Genomic DNA, 27,000 nt, shown 5'->3' with positions numbered 1-27,000 from the left:
GACGTTTAAAAAAGAAAGTGCTGGAATGATAAAGGGATAAACTATAAGATCACTTGACCTTAAAGATGAGCCACACAAAGATCAAGTTGGATCAGTGGAACTTCATTGCATTTGGTGAGTGTAAATTATGTTATGTAATACGTAAAGTCTACTAACCTATAAGAATTCCACAGAATGCTATGATTCTCTGCTCCACCATGGCATAATCCAAAACATTGCATAGTCAGTAGTATCCAACCATACCAACACATATGGCTGGAAAACAATCATCAAGTTTCATGAATGTACATACCAAGATGCCAAAAGTAAAAATTTAACATAATCACTGGTGTCCAAAATAGGTTACAATGACCAATGGTGAGTTTTATCATCTACGATGATAACACATATCAAGTTTCTTGGATGTAAACTGAGCAAACTGTAAAGGGAGCCACAGTAGTTCAGCTGGTAGAACATCAGATTCATAATCAGATTCATGATCCATGAGTTGCCGGTTCAATACCCAACTATGGCAGCCTGGGTTGGTTGTGTAGAGTATTCTTGGGAAAAGACACTTACCTCCCATATCCTTGGCATGATATAGCCAATGCTGTGTTAAAAGTGCTGTTTAAACCAACAAAAATAGAACAAAACAAAAACAAAACTTAAACATAATCACCAGTGTGAAAAGTAGGTCACTATGACTTACTTTTGCTCATGATAAGTGATGCTCTCCAAGATGAATCAAGTTCCTTAACAACGGAATTATTTTGAACATTGCCTAACATGTTTTTTTTCTCCAAAAGTGTGTGTGTGTGATTTGAATTTTTAACATAGCTTTAACAATTTTTCACTACGATGTCCGCAGCGTGGCAGTTTATAGTGATGTCTAGCACTGGGGCATAATGCCACTGACATGTAGCATGATGTCCCACCCAGTCACATTATCCGGACACCAAGCCGATCAGTCCTAACACTAACCTCTTAATGCTGAGTGACTAGCAAGGCAGTTGTTAGTACCATTTTTTATAACTCTTTGGTATGACTAGGTTGGGGTCTGAACCCACGACCTCCTGCATACAAGGCGGACAATCTAACCACTAGGCCACTGGAGCAGTCTCCTCCGAAAGTAACACAGCTGGATACTAATGAAAATTATTAACAATAAACATTTATTAAAGACTTGTAAAAATGGTACTAACAGCTTTCTTGCTTGGTTATCTATCCATTTTGGATTTGTTTTTCAGCTTGACACAAAATGTTTTTACTTTAATTATGCAGTCCAAGGTGAAAATTCCCTCCTCCAATTACTAATCAGAAGTCTAGAACAAAAACAAAACCCAGACTGATGCCTTTGTCCTTTCATTTGGAATACTGACCTTCTTGATGTGACATGGACATTGAGGACAAAGGTGTGACGTTCTGTCGTATTGGGGTGGGGTTCTCCCAATATAATTTAATTAAATTAAATTAAAAGTTCCACCCTGGCTCGTTAGGTTAGAAAGTTAAATTAGTGATGATGTAGATTTACAGCTCTGAGCCCCCAGTTAGCAATGCCGACGGTTAAATTATAGAGAACACGAAGATGAAATTCAATCAATAACAATTTAATAAATGTGATAATTTAAAAACGATAACTTCCAATCACTCGTCTTTCCCTCGACCAAGTGACAGCCTAATTCATCCCGTGATTTACAGTGTGAGTTCGATTTTCCCCCTGTCCTTGCATCTACTCATCTATTTCTTCCCGCTGATTCTTCCTTCTTTCCGTTCCTCTAACTCCTTCTTTGTCTCTGTTTCCTCTCTACTATCTCCTCCAGCTTCGCTCCAGACTTCAGCTTCTCCTTTCTCCTCCTTTTATTATCTCCTCCTCCAATTCCGCTCCCAGACTTCAACTCCACCCTCTTCTCCTTCCCTCCTTCCCTCCGTCTCTCTATCCGAGACAACGGGACCAAACTGTAACTGGTCTGTCCCTCAAAGCTTCCTTTTGAAGCTTTCTGTACTTAGACCTTCCCGCTCTAAGATTTTCCCGCCAATAACGAATGGCTATTCGGAGTTACGCTAACCTCTTCTCTGGGTAATTTCTCTCAGCGAACAAATTTTTGCCGGAAAACGCAGGGATATCATTCTACCCAAATCAAGGTCTCCCCCCATCTCGATTCTGATTGGGTGGCGCTGTGTCCCTGTCCAATCGTCTTAGCGGCCAGTTCAACCTGTCTGTCTGTTTGCAGGGGAAAGAAGTTAGGACACTCCCACTTCTTCAGGCAATTTCTTTTGATCTTGGAAACATTTCAACACCTAGGTGATAATTGGCTGTCTGTGACTTCGCAACTCCAATGTCCGGTCCTTCGATTCTAGCCACAACAATCTTACGTAACGGATTAGTGCTAGCCTTCGGCAATGTTCGACATCAAACAATGACCCGTCAGAATTACCTTGATTATACATGTTTCAAACTGGGCTACTCTGGGTCGGGGTAAACATGACACCCCCCCACGCTTGAGAATAAAATCGGGATTTTATTCCCTCAAAATTACTTCAAATGCAATGGCATTAATATACGAAATAAAGAACAAAATTATCGCGACACTACACACTGAGTGCGAACATGAATATATATATATACAGCGATCTATACCATTCCAGCACTCCTGCTCATGAAATCGGTGCCTACGTTCTCAGTTCCTTTCACGTATCTGATCTGCATCTGGTATTGTTGTAAGAACAGCGACCATCGCATCAATCGTCCATTCGACAATTTCGCCTGCACGAGATACGCGAGTGGTTGGTGGTCGGTCTCCAAGATGAACTTCCGCTCGTATAAGTACCGCTCGAACCGTGATATACCGAACACAATTCTGAGGCATTCTCTCTCCGATACGGAGTAGTTCTTCTCGGCAGCTGACAACTTCCGACTGCCGTATGCGACAGGAAAAAGCGTCTCATCGTATTCCTGTAGTAGTACTGCTCCCAGTCCCGTGCCACATGCGTCGGTGCGAAGAACAAAGTCTTTTGCCAGATCCGGTAGACGGACAACTGCGTCGGATGTAAGTCTATCCTTCAGCGTTTGGAAAGCATGCTCACACGCATCTGTCCAAATAACCTTAGTCGGGGCACGTTTCTTGGTTAGGTCAGACAACGGTCCCGCAATCGCACTGAAATTGGCCACATACCTCCGGTAATACCCGGCCAATCCCAGAAATGACCTCACCTCAGTTTTCGTGGTGGGCCGTGCGGCGTTTCTCAGCTGCTCCACCTTCGACTTCTCTGAGGACAGCGTACCTTGGCTCAGGGTATGTCCCAAATAGTCCAATGTCCGGAACCCTAGGTGACATTTGGAAGGGCGAGCTGTCAATCCCGCCTGACGCAGCCGCTCCAAAACGTCAGCTAACAGAGTGAGGTGTTCACACCACGTCGCTGTGGCTAACAAGAGGTCATCCATGAAGTTGTGGACACCCCTATCGCGCAAGGGTTCCAACAACTTCCGCATCATCCTAGTAAAGACGCTGGGCGCGTTCTGTACCCCGAACGGCATGACCAACCATTGGTAGGTCCCGTCAGAAGTAGCAAAAGCTAGCTTTGCCCTATCCTCCTCCCTTACCGGAATTTGCCAATAGCCCTTGGACAAATCCAGCTTGGAAAAATATTTCGCTTTCGACACAGAGGCAAAAATATGTTCCGGGTCAGGTAGCATGTCTACTTGAAATTCTGTCACCTGATTTAGCTTCCGGTAGTCGACACAAAACCGATGGGTGCCGTCCTTCTTCTGCACTAGGACTACCAGGGAGCTGTACAGAGAGTCGGCGGGTTCGATCACTCCCAGAGCAATCATCTGCTCGATCTCCTCCCTTATGACTTGTCGTTTTGCGTGGGGCAAGGGGTAGGGTTTCCGCTGGACTGGCCGGTTATCCACCAGCTTTAACCCGAACTCGACAAGCGACGTTCTCCTGGGTATTTCCGTAAGCACATCGGAATACCCGGCCAGCAACGTATCAATCTCTTCCCGCTGTGCCGCAATCAACATGGGGTGGCACTCCACGTCCGAGGGTGTCTCAGCCCTCGTTAACGGACAGCTCGGAACAGTGTTGGCACCTTCCGTATTGCCTTCGGCGTCCTCGGTGACTATCGTGGCGATAACAAAATTGCTGGCGGTCTCTCTTTCCCGGTATCTCTTAAGGAGATTGGCATGGTACAATTTCTCCTTCGTTGGTAGCCGTATCCGATATGTTTGACCTCCGACCTTCTCGGTGACAACGTATGGACCCCTCCAGGAAACTTGCAACTTGTTGTGTTCTTTGGGCAGCAGTAACAACACCTTGTCCCCTACTTCAAACTGGCGTGGTTTTGCGCGCTTGTTGTAATTCTTCGCCTGACGCGCCTTCGCTCGCTTGAGGTTCTCCTGTGCGAGGGAACAAACTTCCTCCAGTTTGTTGCGCAAGTCCGCAACATATTGGTAGGTGGTGCGTACCTCCTCCACAGCGTGATCGTCCGTCCACAGTTGTCTCAGTATGGAGATTGGGCCGCGTACGGTCCTCCCGTACAGGAGTTCAAAGGGAGAGAACCCTAAACTCGCTTGAGGTAATTCCCGGTAGGCGAAAAGCATGGCAGGAATATACCGATCCCAATCCTTGGGGCAGCCTTCGCACAGCTTCTTGAGTGTGTTCTTTAGGGTCCCGTTAAACCGTTCGACCAGTCTGTTACATTGAGGGTGATACGGTGTAGTCGTGAGGTGCTTAATTGACATCAGTCGGTTTACCTCTGCCATCACACGACTCATGAATTGTGTCCCTTGGTCGGTAAGGATCTCGTCAGGCACTCCAACTCTTGACCAAATCCCAAACAGCGCTTCCGCGACGGTTTCCGAATCAATATTACGCAGCGCAACGGCCTCCGGATAGCGTGTAGCGTAATCTATGACCGTTAAGATATACCGATTTCCGTGCGACGACGCGAGTTTTATCGGTCCGATCAAGTCCATCGCGATGCGTCTAAACGGTTCATCGATAAGGGGTGTACTCCCCAAGGGGACGGGTCGATGATCCGTTTTCGGTGCCATTCTCTGACACTTGTCACAGGAGAGACAGAACCGTTTGACGTCTCCATGGACCCCTGGCCAGTAGAATCCTTTGACAAGATGGTCACGCGTCTTGGCAATTCCCATGTGTCCACCCATGAGACTCTCGTGCGTGAGTTTCAACGCTTCCCCTCGCTTCTCTTTTGGTACGACGACTTGCTTAAAGTGTTCGTTACCATTCCTGGCGTAGTGATACAAGATCCCCTTCTTGTATGCGAACTTCACCCCGCCATTCGGAGTTTCTCTCTCCGTCCCTGCTGAAGCGTGTTGGTGCAACTGCGCCAGAGTTGCGTCTTCCTGTTGCAGCTTCCTCAGCTCGGCCGGAAGAACGTTACTCACCGGTGTCGCTGTAACTTCCATCGGCTTCGCTTCCATCTGTCGACTCTTGGACCTGGTTTCCACAGCACTCACCGGCATCAGTGTGCAGGTTTCGGGGTTCGGTTGTGGCAACACATAACGACATCCTAGTATGACGTCATGCGACAAACCATCCAAGCATGCAGCTTCAATTTTCCCCTTCACGTACGGTGAATCGAGGTCAATGACAGCCACTGGCAATGAGTCACGCGCGCTGTTCGCGTACTGAACTTCGATTACCTCCCCTGTGTAATCCTCGGGCTTAACGTACTTCTTGTCGACAAGGGCTGGGACGCTACACCCAGTGTCATACAAGATGGTGGCACCTTCTCCGTTGACAGTAGCAGACGCGAGGTTGGCTGGGTTACAGCTTGCCTCCGGCTCGCACTCCTTCCTAGCGACGGCATTCACCTGGGTCTGCCTGCCCTTGGGACAGTCCCTGGCAATATGCCCCGGGCGCTTGCAGTTGTAACACGTCGGCGGCCCTCGCCGACCTGCAAGTCCCGCTTTCGTGGGTGAGGCCTGTCCAGGTTATGGTTGGCATCCCTTCCTGTAGATCCCCCTCCGACCTTCCCGTCGCCCTGACGGTTACGGACAGCCGGCTCTACCTCAACCACATGTCACGACTCAGTGGGTCGGGGTCGGTCCGCACCCCCGGAACATCCACTTTTCGAGTGTGCCTGCTCGTATCGCTCCGCCATGCTAGCGATTTCTTCGAGCGTCCGGTGCTCTCTCTCTGCTAGAAAGACTGTCAACTCGCGACGGTAAGTACTCAGGACATGTTCCTTGAGTATAACCTCGCGTAGCCCGTCGTACGATCATTCGACTTCGGCCATCTTCATCCACTTCTCAAATAACCCTCGAACACGGGTGTGGAATTGAGAGTGGGTCTCCGTTGCCTTTTTCGCCGAGTCCCGAAAATGTTTGCGATATGTTTCGGCGGTCAGCCGATAATGGCAGAGAAGGGCCTTTTTGAGCACATTGTAGTCGTCAGCATCGTCTGCAGCTAAGCCGTGGTAGACTTCACGAGCTGCACCTTGCAAAAAAGCTGAGACATTAATCGCCCAATGTTGTTCAGGAATTTTATGAGCATGAGCGAGTTTCTCAAACTGAACAAGAAAATCGTCGATAGATTCCTCCTTATCGCTGAACCGCGGCATACTTATCTGGACCATTCGGTGGTCGATGAAAGGTCGTCCGGTCCCTCCAGAGCTTGTGCTGGCGTCGTCCCGATCGGTGTCCCTAGCCGCTAACCTGACTTTCTCCATTTCAAGAGTATGAGCGAGTTCTCGTTCCTTTGTGGCCGCTGATATCCTGGCCAGCTCTTTCTGTGTTTCTCTTTCGGCGGCTATCCGGGCCAGCTCCAGCTCTTTCTGGGTTTCTCTGTCCGCGGATATCTTGGCCAACTCCAGCTCTCTGTCCGCTGCTATCTTGGCCAGCTCTCTGTCTGCTGCTATCTTGGCCAGCTCTCGGTCCGCTGCTATCTTGGCCAGCTCTTGGTCCGCTGCTATCTTGGCCAGCTCCTTCTCCGCTGCTTTTTCTGCCTTCCATTCCTTGATTCTTTCTTCAATAAATGCTGCCAGGCGATCTCCCTCGTATCTGAGATCTTCCGAACCCATGGCACGGTACTCCTTTATCATTTGCCTTTCTGTAGCCATATTGTTAAACTAACAGGATGTGATACCTTGTCTCGACCTTACTAACAATGGACAGATATTACAAGTTCCCAGCCAAATACTTACCTGTCGACAACAACTAATTTCGTTCAGGTAAGATATTTGCTCGATATTTGCTTCACAATTACTGCAAGTAATTAAAGATCTACCAAACATGCAAATATCAAATATAACAAACACAAGATGAGAAAATCATAAAAATTCAAAATACATAGGATGGAAAATATCTCACACTGTTCACTAATACTTCCTAACAAATAAACTTTTAGGTCGTAAAATAATATTTATGTCTAATTCAAATCCCGGATGGAGCGCCCACTGTGACTGAGAACACGAAGATGAAATTCAATCAATAACAATTTAATAAATGTGATAATTTAAAAACGATAACTTCCAATCACTCGTCTTTCCCTCGACCAAGTGACAGCCTAATTCATCCCGTGATTTACAGTGTGAGTTCGATTTTCCCCCTGTCCTTGCATCTACTCATCTATTTCTTCCCGCTGATTCTTCCTTCTTTCCGTTCCTCTAACTCCTTCTTTGTCTCTGTTTCCTCTCTACTATCTCCTCCAGCTTCGCTCCAGACTTCAGCTTCTCCTTTCTCCTCCTTTTATTATCTCCTCCTCCAATTCCGCTCCCAGACTTCAACTCCACCCTCTTCTCCTTCCCTCCTTCCCTCCGTCTCTCTATCCGAGACAACGGGACCAAACTGTAACTGGTCTGTCCCTCAAAGCTTCCTTTTGAAGCTTTCTATACTTAGACCTTCCCGCTCTAAGATTTTCCCGCCAATAACGAATGGCTATTCGGAGTTACGCTAACCTCTTCTCTGGGTAATTTCTCTCAGCGAACTAACTTTTGCCGGAAAACGCAGGGATATCATTCTACCCAAATCAAGGTCTCCCCCCATCTCGATTCTGATTGGGTGGCGCTGTGTCCCTGTCCAATCGTCTTAGCGGCCAGTTCAACCTGTCTGTCTGTTTGCAGGGGAAAGAAGTTAGGACACTCCCACTTCTTCAGGCAATTTCTTTTGATCTTGGAAACATTTCGACACCTAGGTGATAATTGGCTGTCTGTGACTTCGCAACTCCAATGTCCGGTCCTTCGATTCTAGCCACAACAATCTTATGTAACGGATTAGTGCTAGCCTTCGGCAATGTTCGACATCAAACAATGACCCGTCAGAATTACCTTGATTATACATGTTTCAAACTGGGCTACTCTGGGTCGGGGTAAACATGACAAAAGGAAATCTGGTAATAATAGCATGCATGTATTACATAATTAAAATTAGTTTTTAACCCCAAAAACTACATTTGCATCTTTCTTCTGTTGAGCATGGGTCAGAGATGGGTACTTAAAATTGAAAGAAGGTGCCAACTCAGTTAGGTCCACCTTGATCTCAGTGTAGTCCATTATGACTGACAGCTCATGATCCTGTCTCCACCTGCAAGATGGCAAAAGAAGTGTATGTTCCCTTCATTTTCTTGGATAAGTTGCTTGGTAATTACTTCTCAATTTAAGAGATGGGTTGCAACCACATCCCTTTCTAATCGCAATGAAGCTGAAGGGGTGAAGGAGGCTTCAAGGGTATGCTGCCTCCCCAGTGTGCTGACCAATGGAGCCATAGGAAACTCTTTCAAAGTACCAGGGTGTGTGTGTGTGTGTGAAAATGAGATGTTCCAGCCCCCACCACCTGGTAATGGGAGACCCCAAACCATGTAGGAACTTAATGGAAACATAGAGAAAAGAGGTGTACCAATACAAGGCCCTTTCCCTCGGGAGACTGTTCTTTGGTTCTGGTCAGAGAACTGCATGGTCTGGAACTGGCAAAAATGTATGTCTGGTTACTGGTATTTGATTTACCCAGTAACTCATGCCCACTGTATTGAGAGTACCTGGTGATTGGTATCTGTTGCTTTTCTTGGTGCCTGGTGTCCAGTGCCCAGTACCTAGTGGTCAGTGGTTCCACCCCATGCCTGCTGCCCAGTCGAGTATGAAGATTTCAAGAGGAGTTCCTGAACTTCACATAGTCGATGATCTTAGCCTCTTTAACAAGTGAGCAGAAGACCACATTTCTCTTATCCTGGAAAGTGACCTTTGTCCTGCTGGGATCAGTGCTCCACTGACCTTTTTGTACCAGAAAGTGCCATAGATAATTCCTTGAATCAGCATGATGGCAACTTCCATGTTCCAGGAAGAACTTCTAATACGTCTTGGGAATGGTGAGTTGTGATATCCTTGAACCAGGAAGTGCATTAGACCCTCCCTTGAATGGAGGGAGTCAACATGTCCCAAATTACCACATATCGTCTGCCTATCATGTGTAAAAAGTATATCAATCCATGTACACACAGGCAGTGTGAATCAAACAGGTCTGGTGGGTGTGGCATGAAGCCTTTTCATGGTTTAAAGAAAACAGCTAAAACAAAACAGAACAAACAATGTAGGGAATAGCAGTGTCCCTAACACTTTTACCAACATGGGGTAAATGTAAGCACAACTGAACTAGTGTGTGCACAAGATACAATCAAAATTCAACAAGCAACAAGTAACATATGTAGACACCAATAGAACTAGGGAATAGGTAGTCAATTGCACACAAAAAAATAGATATCATTGAATGAAACTTAGATTAGTGAAGATTTTGAGTGCCTTGAGACTTTGCTTAAACACATAAAGTCAAAGGATAAGAAGGATAATACTTTGAATGAATGAAAGAAAGTGACTAAGACATTCAACCAGGATTGTTTTGTTTTTGTTCTGTTTGCAGGAAGGACCTTTCACCTTGCATGACTGGGAACTAGTGTCAAGAAAAGAGATAGCAATGAATAAAAGCAGATAATGTATTACTATGTTATATATACCATCAATGACTCCAATATTCAGGTAATGTATTACTGTATTACATTTACCATCAATGACTCCATTATTCAGGCAATGTATTACTATATTACATATACCATCAATGACTCCAATATTCAGGTAATGTATTACTGTATTACATTTACCATCAATGACTCCAATATTCAGGCAATGTATTACTATATTACATTTACCATCAATGACTCCATTATTCAGGCAATGTATTACTGTATTACATTTACCATCAATGACTCCATTATTCAGGCAATGTATTACTATATTACATATACCATCAATGATTCAGTAATTTAGAGCCTAAAAAAAGTTACTTTTCTCTGTCAATAAAAATTTGTGTAAAAATGAAAATTATCAATTTATCATCTGGACAATTTATATCTTTATTGTCATGACTGTATATTGATGAACCCAACAAGTAGAACACCAACATAGGTAAATCAGGTTGCAGTATAACCTTGCTTGGAAATAAAGAACACTTGCATGATAATATTCCTATCTCTTTAACAATCAAGAATTGTAGCTGAATTCTGGTGTTTGTAAAACTATGACAGGCTGTTCATCATGTACATGTTACTGCCATTGATAACAAGTCTGCCGAAACTTAGTCTGTGAATGTGATTCTGTTCTAACGTAAATATTATTTCATAACATATGACCCCAAAATAGGTAGGGTTCTTTGAGTTATTGTGCAGAAAGAAATTAGCAACAGACAGATGGATAGACATCATAAAATAGTGCAATGCATTGTGAGTGCATAAAAGCAAAACAATATATTGTAACAGAACAGAATTTATCTTCAACAAAGTGTATAGTCTTCTTATATCTCCCTCAGGATTTAAAGAAATCTTCTGATTTGCAGAGGTGGGGCTGGCAGTGAACAAGAGCAGTGCAAGTAACCCATGATGCAACCATCTCTACCATTTTTCTACTAATGACCATGACCTTTGAGCTAGGAACTTTACTATTCCATGATAGGACAAAGGTAGAGTTCAACAAAATATTTACAGTGGTGAGAAAATCAATTTGGATAAGGAATAATGATTACATCATCCCTTGATTTAACCTTGATTCTGAAGGCTGATGGTATGACTGAATAAACAAGACACTGTAAAAGAAAGAAGATATACAGTAGACTGAAGTTTGATTCAAATATCATCAGTGGTTCAAACATTTAGCTCATACATTTTCCCTTGCTGTAGTTTGATCTTGGGGGGGTGAGTGTGACTACGGCATGCAATATTCTATCTATATATGATATACAACTGGGTAAATTACATTAAGATATCTTAAGTGATTAGAAAGCTAAACTCTGGACAATAACACAAAACAAAGGATTTACATTTTCTCTTGCCCTTTAGAAATGGGGTGTGGTTGTGCACCATCACTGATTATTCAAAATATTATAAATGAGGATACAAATCAGAGACTTTTAGCAGCGGGTATGACTATGGTATATGATAACCATCTAGTCATGATATATACACAGGCAAAGTTTCATTAAAATGACTTCAGTGGACCAAATTTTGTACTCTGGCCATGGCCACAAAAATCACGAAATTACATTTTCCCTTGCCCTGATCAATACCTTGAGACAGGTGTGGTTACTGTACATGATATAGTCTAGTTATGATATATACTTGAGAATATACCAGAACAAAGTTTCATGAAAATCTTTGTTGAAAATTTATGTCAGACAAGAAAATGGTAATGGAAAGATGGACAGCATCATATCATCTTAAGAGAAGGACATACATTTTTTTTTAGGTTGAGTTAATTTACATGGTTAAAAAAAGACACAAGGTGATTCTCAAGTGGGCCTGAAATGGCACATCTGCATAATATTCCAATGCAAGAACAGTTGCCAAAGAAATCTAGGTCAGTAGGATGCTTTGTTTAGATATTTCTTTCAATGACACTACTTTCATATGTACAAAACACCAAATATTTTCAGGTTTCTCAAGGTTTTTCCACCTTCATCCACATCTGATGGCATATCAGCATAATTTGTTCAATGCTGAAATCCCTATGTCAGGAAGCTATGTGTTAAAGTCAGGATGCTATGTGTTAAAGTCAGGATGATATGTGTTAAAGTCATGATGCTATGTGTTAAAGTCATGATGCTATGTGTTAAAGTCAGGACAATATGTGTTAAAGTCAGGATGCTATGTGTTAAAGTCAGGATGATATGTGTTCAAGTCAGGGTGATATGTGTTAAAGTCAGGGTGATATGTGTTAAAGTCAGGATGCTATGTGTTAAAGTCAGAATGCTATGTGTTAAAGTTGGCCAAATTCTGTTCAGCAGTTTCTGATAAAGTTTCGTAAATGTTTTTTTTCAGTATTTAGTAGTGGATGGCCTCATTTGTAAAACTCTGAAAGTCCTTTATGCTAATTTGCTTTCTATAAAGTTTGGTCAAATCATGCATATCAATTATGTCAGAATAAGTCATTTCAAGGTCTTTCCATTTAAACAACAGTGGTAATAATTCAATTACATAGTTCTGGACAAGCTGTCAAAATTATTTTATATTTTTAGTAACAAAGGCCTATTTTGAAGGTATGTGCATCTTTTGTACTAACTTGAAAGGTTTTCAAAGCAAGTAACTTTCTGTCAAACTTGATCAAATAATGTTCAATGGTTCTTGTGATCATTTTTAAAGGATTTTTACAATGTTTAGTAACAGCAGCCATAATAAAAGGTAAAATTAGCATCATCTGATTAAATCAGCAAGCCCTTCATGCCAGGATGCTCTCTGCTAAATTTAGTTAAAACTGGTACACAGGTTTTTGCAGGTTGCACAATACATCACAATTTTTTAAAAATAATTCCATCTATAGTTGATGGTATATTTATATGCAAAATTTAACTGAATCTGGTACAGTGGGATCCCGCTATAACATGGTAGTTGGGAGCCATAAAACCCAACTGTATTATAGACAGAACCGTGTTATAAGCAACCAGGGCAGTTAGCTGAAGAAAATGATGCATGTAGCCCAAAATATTTGCGAGGGTGGGGAGGGGTAAGGTAATAAATGCTGGTGCAAAAATATGTGTTTATTGGCACAGTTGCCATCTTAAATCAATACATATTAAATGAGAAATACACCTGTAGTGAAAACAAAGAAGACATAAATTATATTATTGTTACTTTATTCAAAGAACCATGAACTGGTACACATACATGTATACTGTTTATACATACATGTCTAATGTATAGCATGAATTGAGTGTACTCACCCGCAAATCTTATCACATACATTGAATCCACAAGTAATTCCATCAAAAATATGCACACACAGAGATTTAAAATATTCAATAATTTTATCACAGGTCATATAGGTCTGAATTCAATGGGGAAAAAATAGCACAATCACGTAACAAATGATGAAGCACATTTACTTTTCAGTATGTCCTAAGTCGGTAAAAGTTAGTTTGCATTTTAAGCCACTGTTGGTAGCATTTGAAAGCATATACTTTTTTCCTGCAAAAAAGAACATTCACGGCACAGTAAATGTGTTCCAGTCATGTTGGAAAATGAAACAACCCATCAGATCCTATTGCTTTTATTTAAGTTTGGTACTGAGAAAAGTTCTTCATTTTTATTGAAGATTAATGTTGGCTTTCTTTGATGAATGGTGCACGCGTTACTGAAGTCTTTGGAGAACCAAACAAATGCCCATTTCTTATTGTGGCGGCAACATCAGATAATTGTATTGCATGATTGAGACTGATTTTGTTTTCTCACTTGCTTAGTGTGTTTTCATAACAATTGGTGCTTCAGAGGTAATATGTTTTCTTTGAAATTTCAGCAAACTTATTCTATCTGGGTAGATTTTTAAAAAAGGAATTGGCCGTCATTTGGTTGATTGTAGTTACTGTTCCTCCCTGCATATTGAATAGGTCAACAAGTAAGATCTTGTTTGTCTTTTTTACATTTGTGGTAGTGGCTTGATGCTGCCTTCCATGTATGCGTCAGAAATTTAAAAAAAAGGGTGAACGGCCAATATAGATGCAGGTGTTCTGGTCTTATAACAAGGGTTACTATAGAAAATTAGAGTGTTCTAAAGGATTAATTCTGAGTGAAAAGAAGAGTAATTTTACTTACCATCCACATACAAATGTCAGTCTATGTAAATATATTAATTAGTAGCAAGTGGCAGAAAATCTGATGAAAGAAAGATTATGAGATAATGCCTCGTCCGGTTGGTCTCCATGACCAGAAATGTAAAAAAAAAAGCATTAAAAGAACCCGGATATCTTACAAAATTCAGTACTCATGCTAGACGTCAACGTAAGCGGATTACGGTAAAATAATGCACTATTAAGATGGTTTGCCAATATGGACAAAGAATTTGTTTATGTAACAATAGATAAATTTTAGTGCAATTTATATCAAGTTTGCAGCTTTCTTTCATTAGGCCTCTGAATTTCTCCACTCCAAACCAATGGTCGTACATACAAGTTTAAACAGCCAACAATGTCGCCAATAAAGCAAAATATCGTCAGATGGTATATTTTGCTGCCAATAAGTAACAATATTGCAATTTGCAACATTTGCAATATCCTGCGCGATCTTGAAATAAACTTTTTGTTATTTTTTTGTACTTTTAAGAAGAAAAAACTATTTTTTTGTGTACAAGAAAACATGGGTAAAATTTCAGAAGCCACACCACAATTGTCATGTATTATTCATACGCACTCTCTTCCTCAAAATGATAATAAACTTTTTACATTTTTTTCATATTTTAAGAAAGATTTTTTTTTCACGTACGAGTAAAATATATGTATATGACATTTCGGGAGCCACACCATGACTGTGTTATCTGAATTTGTGTTATAACGGAGCATGCATTTGCGGGGTCACTCTTTATCTGTGTTAATGATGTAGCCTGAGCAGAAGTTTTGCTTCTTTGTTCAAAAATAATTATCATTTTATGAAAATTTGCCAAATAATAATATCCCGCTAGTAAATAAATCACTTGCATATGCTAATTTAGATTTATAATGAGGGATGAATGATACAAATATTGTCCCCATTTGTAAAGAGCTAGAGTAAACATGTACCACTTCTTCCAGGGTGCGTGCCAGATAAACAATTTGTAAAGACCCACCCTAAGATGTAAATATGTGAAGAAAACCAAGTTGTGGGCCCCAGGCCATATGATGCACATGCTTAAACTAGAACAATGCTGAAGGCAAACTAAACATATTTGTAATATAAATATATACATACCTTTTCTACCTTTAGTAACTGATAGAATTGGCTGAAGTTCCTGACCATATCCTTGAAGAATACACCTCTAATTTGTCCACTTTTATCTCGAAAGAAAACACTAAAATATTCAATGATTCTGTAGTATCTCCCATCCCTTTTCCTCTTCCTAAAGATATTACTTTTGGAAATGACACGGACACAAATTCTCCAGCTGAAATGGAGATGTACAATATATCTATTACATACAGTAGTGTTTTGTTATGGCATTTTCGGAAAATGAACAATAATAAAATTCCAGGATGGCTACCAGATGACCATGCTGAATGTCTGAGTGGCATTATTCTTAACCAAAATCCAGCTGACCTTAGAACAAATGCAAGTTCCATAAGAATCCTCTGTTGCTTTTAGAACAAAAGAGATCAGAGATGTAAGGATCAAAAATGCTTATGGACAAGATACGTTTTGATTGATTTCTTTGCAATTTAAAGCACAGCAGAAATACTTATTCAATTACATGTCTGACAATAAATATTGTTACTAGAAATAATGAGTATTAATAATATTATCATTATTTTCTAGAAAGATTCACAAGTTGTGTCTTCATTACTTTGCTCAAAGACTGACAGATTTATAATATACTAGAACTCATCCTTGAATTATGATTTATGAAAGTCATTGGTTTGGATTTGTGTTTTATGTCAATGCAGTGCAAGTAGATCATTAGTGACAAGGCAACTGGAGCAAAGTGCCTTACCCTTGGACACACCATGGTAGCTGGCATGGGCTGATCTAATGGTAAGATTCAAACCTGCACTAGTATGGCATGCTACTAACTGAATAGTCACCATGGCTTGTCAACCATTTTCAGAGAAATTTTGTTCACAAGACTCTAATTAAAAAATTCTAGTCTGTGGATCAACTGGGAGTTATATTTATTTATTTATCTTTTGCTACATTTTCCCAGAGAAGAGACCATCATTTTGAAAGCTGAAGACTCAAAAGGACCTCTTTATCTATCAACTGAGTGAGGATGGTGGCAGGGAGGAATCCCCATATTAGATGGCATATCAGTACAGCTGTACCAATTTCAACTGCCCTGAGGCTAAGATGTTATTTGTCAAATTTGTTCAAATTTTTTTGAACAAATTTTGTAAAAATAAAATATTTAATTGGTTTCTGTCACTTTGTAATTACAGAGTGAATAAGCAATATCTGTACAAGCTTAAGGGTTTCTATCCAAGAATGATTATTGTTGGACTTAGTTCAACTTTGCTGAACCTCTCTGGAGGTGAAATCCTTAAAACGGTTTACCAGTTTTAGTAATAGAGGTCATATCTGATGGTGGATCAACATCATTAGTATAAATCTATAAGGATTTTATGTCCATGGAATAGTTTTGTCAAAAAATCATCAATATTATTTTTAAATAGTGGTTTTATTTAATTTCAGATTCCAATAATTTGTAAAAAATCTGAAAGGCCTTCATGCCACAATGCTTTCTCTTTAGTTTTGCCAAATTATGTTGAGCACTTCTTGAGAAGAAGTTGCATCAGTGTTAATATATTTTAATGCTTCTAGCATTCTCGTAGATCGGAGGTTCTTCCCGGGGTTTTCAGGGTTCTTCCTCCACCAATTATACTGGCTGCCATGTATAGCCTATGTTGTGCTGAAAAATGGCATTAAACCCAATAACAACAACAACAACAACGCATCTAGTAATATCTGATGGAAAATCTGCATGGTTTGTAATAAAACTGAAAAGCCATCATGGAAGGATACTGTCAAATTTTGGTTTCCAGTCTGTAGTTTTCTAGATGTGAAATAAATATCTTAACAGGTTCATCTACACTTGAGGACAAATTAAAAGCTTCATTATATGCTAATTCAATTAAATACACTTACTCAGTACTGCCCTTTGAGAGGCTGGAAATGGTATTCACATGTCTCTTACTGGATTTCCTTTGCAAAGTTGAATTTGCTTTAGCATTTGAGCTTCTGCTCCAACTTGTTGATGCTTCTTCACTTTCTATGAAATAAAATGAAGAACAAATATGCCATATATAAATGACAGCTATATCATGGATGAACATTAGTTTTCTTCTGTATATAATCTTAATAATAATAATAATAATGATGACTTTATTTAAAGAGGGTAACACAATTACTTGCAGGAACTAATCCTCCTTGTGGCCCTCTATTATATACATATTTACATACATAATACATCTACATAGTCACACACACACACACACACACACAGCATTGATAATAAGTTACATTTATATATAGACATAACAAACAATATTTAAATGAGCATGTTCCAACTAGGTATTGTCTATATACAGTACAAAAGTAGTGAGAATGAAAGTTTAGTGAATTTACACTTTAAGTTGTAATGTATTTGTCAATCAAACAGGTTCCACATTAGATCCATTGAATTAGATTATAATTAAATGCATTTATATTTGTACGTTCTCTGTTGGGATTCTGTTCCCAATTAGTGATCCTGAACATTGAAAACTTTTCTTAAAGAGTTATTTATTTGCTAACGGGATGGAAAGGTGGTTTGCTGATATTGATCTTAAATTGGGAGTGTTGCCTTGTTTTCTAGCATGAAATAGTTCACTGAGAAACAATGGAGACATATTCTTTGAAACCTTGTGCAAAAGCCTTAGCCTTTCTCAAAAATATTTGTTCATTTACTATTGTCATTTTAATATCATTCATTAAATTTGGGATGTTTTCAGCATTATCTAAGATGAGTCTGCAAGTTCTTTTTTGCAAGTGGAATAATTTGTAAATGTTCATGTCAGAAGTGTTTCCATAGAAAACATCTTGTATTATGTATTTGTCATTCCCTAGAAAACATCTTGTATTATCTATTCGTCATTCCTGCCTCATCTTTATCATACTATACTAGAATCTTTTAAATTAAAAAGATTACAAAGGATTTATACAAAAAACCATTTCACACATAACAATAGGTTGAAGTGTTTCATGAAGATATTAAAGTTGTTTCCATGTGTATAAATCGGTCATAACTTAGTACAAAATAAGAATCAGAATATACCAGTCCCTCGATAACTTGCACCCTGATAACTCGTGAACCTGCTTATAACGCGGGGTCAGGCGTGGATATAATTTTTTAAACCAGAAAATACCCAAAAAATTGATCCCTATTTGCTGAACTTGAAAAAAATCACGATCAAAATTGGTAACAGAAACTCTGATGTAGCTTTCGTTTTATCGTCAAAAACGGTAGATAGGACCTGGAAATTTTAATCAACACTACAAAATATCAAATTTAAAAATAGGTCATACAATTTTTTACATTTTCTTTCCAAATGACATTCCTAGTACACTGCAATTAATGATATGTAAGGAAATTTTGATCAATGAAAATGTCACTCACCCCAAGTGGAGGCAGTACTTTAATAAATAGATACAAATCAAATAATATTTTTATCAATTGAAATTTGTGTTCTACTTATATCTTTTAGTTTCTTTTAAGTGTAATCATCATAAATGCAATGTGTCATCTTGTAATTAAACGTAAAATGCATCAATCTACCGTAACAGCTATGTCTGCGAGCGTTTCTCTGAGAACCTAATTAAGTGCCGACTGTGTTTTGATAAGTGACTTTTGGAAGTATTGTTGTATTGTTGCACTGAATTAAAAGCTAGCCTCCTTTGTATTATCATGTTAATTACGTCTTTTGAATCAAATAAAGGAGGTGAAATAAAAGAAAAGTTAAAAGGCATGAAAATCCTACAAACTTAAAATCTAGTGGCCCCAGTCGTATGTTGGGTGAACTCACTTCATTTGATCAATCGAACACTTATAAATGTTATTGTGTATGCAACATAAACTACCTTAAATTAACCAACTCTTTTATAACTGTGATCAAAGATAACAAGGCAGCCAAGCAAAATGAATGCTTTGTAAGATTACGAGATTGATTTCACAGATACGGACCATTGTGGGCTAGCGAGTTTCAGAGAATTCTTGAACTCGCACTTAGAGATATCCTCAAGGATGATAAGAAGTTTCATTATTAATTCCAATGAAATCACAACATCGGTATTGTACTAATTGAGCAATACAAAAATTGAGTTATCTCACGAAATAAATTTTGTGTGTTTTTGAGTAAAAGGAATCTTGTTTGGTGGTGTATCAACAGTTAGTCTAGTTCCCTGATATGAGGTCTCCCGATTTGGCAGGATAATATTAAATACCACTATGGGAACCAGACTCATAAAGAAAACGAAAAGCTGAGTGACGTAATACACAGATTTTTTTTGAGTATGAGTGATGGTTGTTGAAACAAGTTGGAATGATCTTTCATATGTTGGACATTTTGAAAATAAATGTTATTTAAACAGAATAACGAACAACTTCATTAGGAAAAGTGCGTTATTAAAAATTATTATCAATGTGACTGTAAAATGAGGATTCAGTCAATAAACAGCTCAGTTCCCTAATGGCGCTCCCCCTCCCATTTTTTAACAATGTCAAAGTGATTTTTTTCAATTTTTGGAGGTTCCTCAGTAACTTGCGCCTCAAGTTTTTCAGCCTACCGTGTTACACTTTTTTTATGTATGAGGCAGTTCACCAAAAAAATTGGTATAATGTTAAATTATGTTGATGCACTGCCCAAATTATTAACATTTGTGTCTACCATTATCAATCATAAAGCTATTTTGTACAATTTACATATACTCTGTGCCAATTTTGCTGTCCCTGCAGTTTATTTTCAACCACCGGTATGTTGCTTCCTATGACGTCAATGTGTCCAAAACAGATCTAAGTGTCTTTTACACATGGAAACAACTTTAATACCTTCATGAAACACTTCAAACTATTGTTATGTGTGAAATGGTTCACCTTAAGAATAGGAATACAACTTGGAGGAATGTCATTAATATAAACATGGCTCAGACTTGAAGATAAAAGCAGCCAGATTTGCTCTCTATACAAAGAAGTCACCTTTTTTGGCATATATGTGATTTAAGTTTCATCAACCAAATTGCAGATGATAGACCCAACGAAATACAGCTCTGGAGCTGTGCCCTCTTACTACCATGATCTTACCTAGCCATTGATATGTGAATGAAAACCCTTTAAGGTAAAAACATAAGCTTGAGTCAATGGATTTATTTAAGAAATTTACTTTGTACCCTGTTTTCATATTGTTACACCTAGATTTTACCTATAAACCTTTTGGTATGGCAATACTTGTCTACATGTATTGTTTGTTCCCCATACATACTGCTGTGGTGATATGGTTGGGAAATCTTTGAATCCAGTGACCATTTACACAACCAAATTCGTGTTAAACTATGTATAACCAGAGTGTAAACAACAATTATATAGCTTGTATCAATGAAGAATTTAGCAGTATACAATAGCCATTTTAATAGTCTCCAGTAACCATTATAATTTTTTTAATCTTTATATTCATTATACTTTTACGTAGCACTATATAGCCAGTATATAGATAGTTAAATTAGTGTTGAACCTTGAATCGGCCCAGGGGACAATCTTCCACCCCAAAATGTCAGTCCCCTTAAATTTAACAAATGCCTGTATTATGATCATTATAGGGAGACAAAATTATTTCGAATGCCCCCTGACAGTTCAAGCAAGGTGTAACACTGTCAACTTTTGAGTTATCTTACAAACATGCATCAATTATTACCATGATTAACCACTAAAGCTGAGGCCTCGCATTAAAAACATGCATCAATTATTACCATGATTAACCACTAAAGCTGAGGCCTCACATTAAAAACATGCATCAATTATTACCATGATTAACCACTAAAGCTGAGGCCTCACATTAAAAACATGCATCAATTATTACCATGATTAACCACTAAAGCTGAGGCCTCGCATTAAAAACATGCATCAATTATTACCATGATTAACCACTAAAGCTGAGGCCTCGCATTAAAAACATGCACCAATTATTACCATGATTAACCACTAAAGCTGAGGCCTCACATTAAAAACATGCATCAATTATTACCATGATTAACCACTAAAGCTGAAGCCTCACATTAAAAACATGCATCAATTATTACCATGATTAACCACTAAAGCTGAGGCCTCGCATTAAAAACATGCATCAATTATTACCATGATTAACCACTAAAGCTGAGGCCTCACATTAAAAACATGCATCAATTATTACCATGATTAACCACTAAAGCTGAGGCCTCGCACTAAAAACATGCAGCATGAAGTCCATTCACAACATACAACATATTGTCTAGTCATTTTATAGGGAATGTTTAGAATTTATTCCTACTTCCAAATGCAATGGTCACAATGATCCTTCTAGGATGTATACAAGGAAATATCTATGATCCTTCTAGGATGTATACAAGGAAATATCTATGATCCTTCTAGGATGTATACAAGGAAATATCTATGATCCTTCTAGGATGTATACAAGGAAATATCTATGATCCTTCTAGGATGTATACAAGGAAATATCTATGCAGTCATAAACTAAATACAAATGCTTATCGTATGTTAGTCAAAAGTAGATCACATTTACCTTCTATAACAGTAAGACTGTATGTTAGTCAAAAGTAGATCACATTTACCTTCTATAACAGTAAGACTGTATGTTAGTCAAAAGTAGATCACATTTACCTTCTATAACAGTAAGACTTATGTTAGTCAAAAGTAGATCACATTTACCTTCTATAACAGTAAGACTGTATGTTAGTCAAAAGTAGATCACATTTACCTTCTATAACAGTAAGACTGTATGTTAGTCAAAAGTAGATCACATTTACCTTCTATAACAGTAAGACTGTTGTACTTATAGAGATGCATCCAATTATTTAATGTATGATTTGATCATAAATAGCACCCAATATATGACCACAAACAGATAATTTCAACTAAGTCACTGAAGCACAAAATGTAGGTCAAAGAGTCCTCATTTTGAAATATGGCTGTACGACTTATCAAGATGCATCCCCTCACCAATTTTCATGGTTCTAGGTAGGATAGTTACACATATGGTATGTCATTAGAGTTGCAGTGAATCTCTTATGCCTCAACAGAAACAACATTTTGGTCACAATATCATATGCAATATGTTTGTCCCATATCACAGTACTTCTATAAGTAAAGCAAACATTTAAAAACTACATTTTCCAATCTCCTTAATTGTCCTGTTCATATGTCTAGCATTATTTCTCTACAGTGAACATATGTTTGCATTAAAACCAAGTGAGTTTTGATCGGCTGATGAAGGCATGCACTAAAATTGGATTTTATGAGAGACTGAAATCCAAGGGTCAAATAAGAGGGTCTACATGCACCATTAACTCTTATATACAGAAGCATCTATGATGCTCTGAAGACAATCTATAGGGCACAATGTATGGGCCAATATTGAGTGCTGACAGTGCCATGCTGCTCACTGACAAAGAAATTCATCACAATGATCAAGGGCTTCTTCAGAGAATCAGTGTGGCTTCAGGAAAGGGCCAGAGGAACCACAGACATGGTGTATGCAGCTTGTCAACTCCAGGAGAAATGCCTGGAACAGAACTCCAACCAGTATACGACATTAATTTACCTCACGAAAGCCTCTGACACAGTCAGCCATGTTGGCCTTTGGAAGATCATGGCAAAATTTGGTTGCCCAAAGAAATTTATGGTTGTTTGGCAATGCCATGATGGCATGATTGCTCAACTCGTTGATGGCAGTGACTCATCTGAACCATTTCCCCTCATCCATGGAGTCAAGAAAGGCTGTATGATGGCCTCAGTTATCTTTAGCATGATCTTCCCTGCCATGCTTACTGATGCCTTACGTGGCGATGACACTGTGATTGACATTAAGTACCAGAATGATGCCAAGATGTTCAATCTGAGAGAACAACAGGAATTGACTATTCATGATCTCCTATTTCCTAAATGCCAAGTCTGAGTCTCACATTCAACAGAGACATGCAAAAGATCATGGACCATTTCTCTCCAGCTTGTGATAATTTTGGTCTCACAATCAGTATCAAGAAGACTGGTGATGCACCAACCTGCACCAGGAAAACCTTATGTAGAACCTACAATCACAGTAAATGGCCAAACCCTCATGGCAATTGATAAGTTAACCAATCTCAGCAGCACACTGTCATGTGAAGTCCACATCAATGATGAAGTCAATGCCAGAATTGCTAAAGCAAGTGTGGCCTATGTGCAAACATGTGGAAACACAGAGGCATCAGGCAACTAACAAAACTTAATGTCTATAGCCATTGCGTTGCCAACCCTGCTGTATGCTTGTGAAACCTGGATGGTGTAAATACCCCATGCCAAGGAGCGGAAACATTTTCACGTGGGCTGCCTGAGAAAACTGATGAGAATATGATGGCAGGACAGGGTCTCAGACACTGAGGTTCTCATATGGGCAGGCATTCCAAACATCCACACTCTGCTGATGAAATTACAGTTGAGATGTGATGCCACGTCACTAGGATGTCAGAACAGCAACTGCATAGGAAGATCTTCTATGTCAAACTGAAGGAATGAAAGAGAACTCAGGGCACTCTAAGGGTGGTCAAAAGAAATGCTCCAAATATTCCCTCAAGACATCCTTGAAACACTTCAACAATGGCCCTGGTCTTAATTGGGAAAATCTAACACAGGATTGGTCCACCTGGCAGAAACTCATCCATACTGGAGCTACAGACTTTGAATGGAGGGGAACTGCAGAGACAGAGCAGAAGTGGGAGAAGTGTAAATCTCAAAAAAGCAGCACATCGTCTATTGATCAAGCAAACACAAAAAGCATCTTCTGTCAAGTATGTCACAGACAGTTCAGAGCACAAATTGGCCTGATCAGTCGCTCACTTACAGAAACCAAACCAGTTAGTTATGTCCCGATCATCTTCAAAATCAAATGATGAAGAACAACAACAATAACAACACAAAAGTATCTGGACACAACTACCTCATTTAATTGCAACCATGTTTTGATGCCTCTACCATATTTCAATGCAAAGACATCTGGATGCCCTTGGTAAACAACGACAATCTGCATTGTCATTTCATAGTTCCACCTAATGGGAGTATTGCTTCCATCAAAAACAGGCTTTCTGGAAGCTTCTATGTCATCATATCATGTGCTAGTATATTAGCTGAATCCTAAAAAGATAAATAAATAAGATAAATCCTCCCAAAATGCAAAAATAGCTTCCACTATCTTTATCACATTAGAATATCATGGAATTCAGATTGATGTTTGAAAATTAAATTTATATCAAGATCTTAATAGTAATCATTAAAAACTGATTTATAAACACAATAGCCTACACAGTAAAGGCAGAGATCACCATTCTGAAACCAAATATTGAAGGGAATCTATTGATAGCATACTAACTTGCAACTAACTCCTTGATGTAAAAGTAAACAAGAATTTTGTTTTAAATCGTTGTATAGTTAAACAATTAGCGCTAAGTTTTCACTTTGAAAACTTTAAGGCTTATGTACCCTATATGGTCATTACACCAAGTATTTTGGCCACATACAACTTATTGCAGCAGAAACTATAAACTGTAATTAATTCAAACTGATAGGAGTACAAAGATCACTTTTTTGTAATTATAGTAAGTATAAATAGTTAACCAACTGCCACTTGAAGAAGTGATTTAATATTTTTTACTTTTCAAAATTTCACCAAAAATTCATATCTAGCTTTGAATTAGCCCCAAAACATGTAGTAGTACAGTTGACCACTGTGGTTGGAATAAATGAACACTACGTCGTGAAGACACCTACACATGTGCTCTCATGTGCATTTATAGGATTGCTTCAAAATAGTTTTGAAATGTTTTGAATTTGTTCATTTTCTGGTGTAAACTCAAACACTAACTGACTGAGGTGCTTTCATGATTCTAGCATGAACAGTAGTACTGCCTGAGATAAGAACATCAAACAAAATTTAATCCTAGTCAGCAAAGTGTAAAATATGAGCCATAATGACCTACTATTGAAAAAAGTAAGTCGCACTTTCTAAGATGCATCATGATTATACAATGGAGAATATAGACATAGCATGGACCAGGTCTTGGTCATGAACTAAATGTAAAAATCTAACATGAGCTGGCACTAAAATACGAGATGTGAAGCAGACCTTTTCTTGTACATCTGGTACTAGTACAGTTTATACAATCATATACTGTAATGATTCAAGCATGAATTGTGTTATGCATATTTAATTTGTATTATTTGTTAGATTTTTTCTCTCCATCATTATGTGTTACTTTTAAATATATTCTGGACTTGACCTTGTGCAAAATCAAGTTCACTGTGTTCTTAACAAAAAAACTGATATTTTTTAAATTTTGATAACAAATTATACATAGCTAATATTTTATTTATGAGTGTGGATTAAATATTAGGATCATTATCAATAGACATAAACATATTTATTGGGATCTGGGTATGGTTATTGGAAATCCTCCATAAAAAAAAAAAAAAGATGTTTGCTGTATCCTTATTGTACTTTTAGTAAAAGACTGTTCTAAAATGGAAAACTTCCATTTAGTCATAGTATTTCCAGAAAATGATAATTGTGACCTAGGTCAAATAGAGGGCTGTACAATCTTGTTTATCTGAAAAAAATTCTTCATTTGTGCTGTAAGATCTTGAAGCAGAATTTTTTGTATTGTGTTCAGTATTTGATTTGGGTGAAATTATTTATTCAAATTATTTATTCATGGAAATGAGAACTGCTCACAAATAATAATTTTGGACAGGACATTAACTGGGAATTATAGTGAATTCAAACAAAGACATTCTGGATTATAATACTATGATGAAGTAAAAGACTCTTGGCACATCACCACATCAAAGACCACTACAGGCACATCAACACCTTCAGTGATGTGATGTGATTTTGATTATAAAGGTAGCTTTAACAATTTTTCAGTCATATCGCTACGATATCTGCAATGTAGCAGTTTATAGATTTTTGCTTATTCTCAAATCAAAAGGCATTTAACATTGTTTACTAAATAACATATTTATTATGAATTAGTTTTTTGAGGGCACATAAGCTGCATGGTATGTTTATTCATTCCCTCTTTTAATTTAATGATGGGAATTAACATGAGTATACAAGGTACAGCAATGCTCGGTATTCACTCATGTAAGTTTCTTTGATGTTAATGGACATACTACAGCATTTACAGTGATCATTTTTAGAATTGAAACTAATTGCTGATAATTTGATTGTTGTGGGTTATTTTTTGTGGTTTATTCTGTTTTTAGTATTGTTGAATGGTTAAAAAATTCATAAATTAACGTGAAAAATGTTTTAACTTAGATTCTATTTACTGAAGAAAATAAATTCTCTGCTGTGTGATATTAATTATTTCTTCATTCATGGGTAATAAAACAGAACATGGTTTCCGTGGGTTGCATAAGATATATCTATGTAGGAGTCTTTTTAAGAGATATGAAAATCAACAGACATAATGTAATAATCAGAAATTCTCTGTAAAAATTAGGTGATATTATGAAATCGGGAGGTAGGCATGGAACAATCCTAAAAAATCTGGAGTTATTTTAGTCCTTGCTTGAGAGTAATTGACAGGTATGCAAGCTGAAATCTATTACACCAGTCACATTCACTAGATTCTGTCATAAACTGCATTCAACCACAAGACCAAAATGGGCAATAACTCTAACCAGTATCGAGGGGCAAAACAAAAGAAAAATAACTCTCACAAAAGTGCAGAAGCACCGTGATTTGTTCATATGGTGATGACCACAATATTCATCAAGTTTCATGGC

At 38.5% G+C, this 27,000-nt stretch overlaps 1 protein-coding gene across 3 annotated transcripts in view; it reads right to left on the bottom strand.

The window, feature by feature from the left end:
• LOC149779774 (replication protein A 70 kDa DNA-binding subunit-like) overlaps positions 1–27,000 on the bottom strand; it is a 99,899-nt gene that overhangs the window by 47,202 nt on the left and 25,697 nt on the right. For all 3 annotated transcript variants that reach the window (XM_089940636.1, XM_089940638.1, XM_089940637.1), the window contains exons 7-8: positions 17,082–17,205; positions 15,198–15,390 (exon numbers count right to left, since the gene is read on the bottom strand). In XM_089940636.1, coding sequence (XP_089796762.1) covers positions 15,198–15,390; positions 17,082–17,205 — 317 coding nt within the window. The remainder of the gene's footprint in view (positions 1–15,197; positions 15,391–17,081; positions 17,206–27,000) is intronic.

This window comes from Sinohyriopsis cumingii, chromosome 17 (genome assembly GCF_028554795.1).
Source record: "Sinohyriopsis cumingii isolate HCF-2022 chromosome 17, ASM2855479v2, whole genome shotgun sequence".
In the NCBI taxonomy this organism is placed as follows: Eukaryota; Metazoa; Mollusca; class Bivalvia; order Unionida; family Unionidae; genus Sinohyriopsis; species Sinohyriopsis cumingii.
The sequence above is the reverse complement of the archived record's forward strand: the minus strand, read 5'-3'. Positions and strand labels throughout refer to the sequence as shown.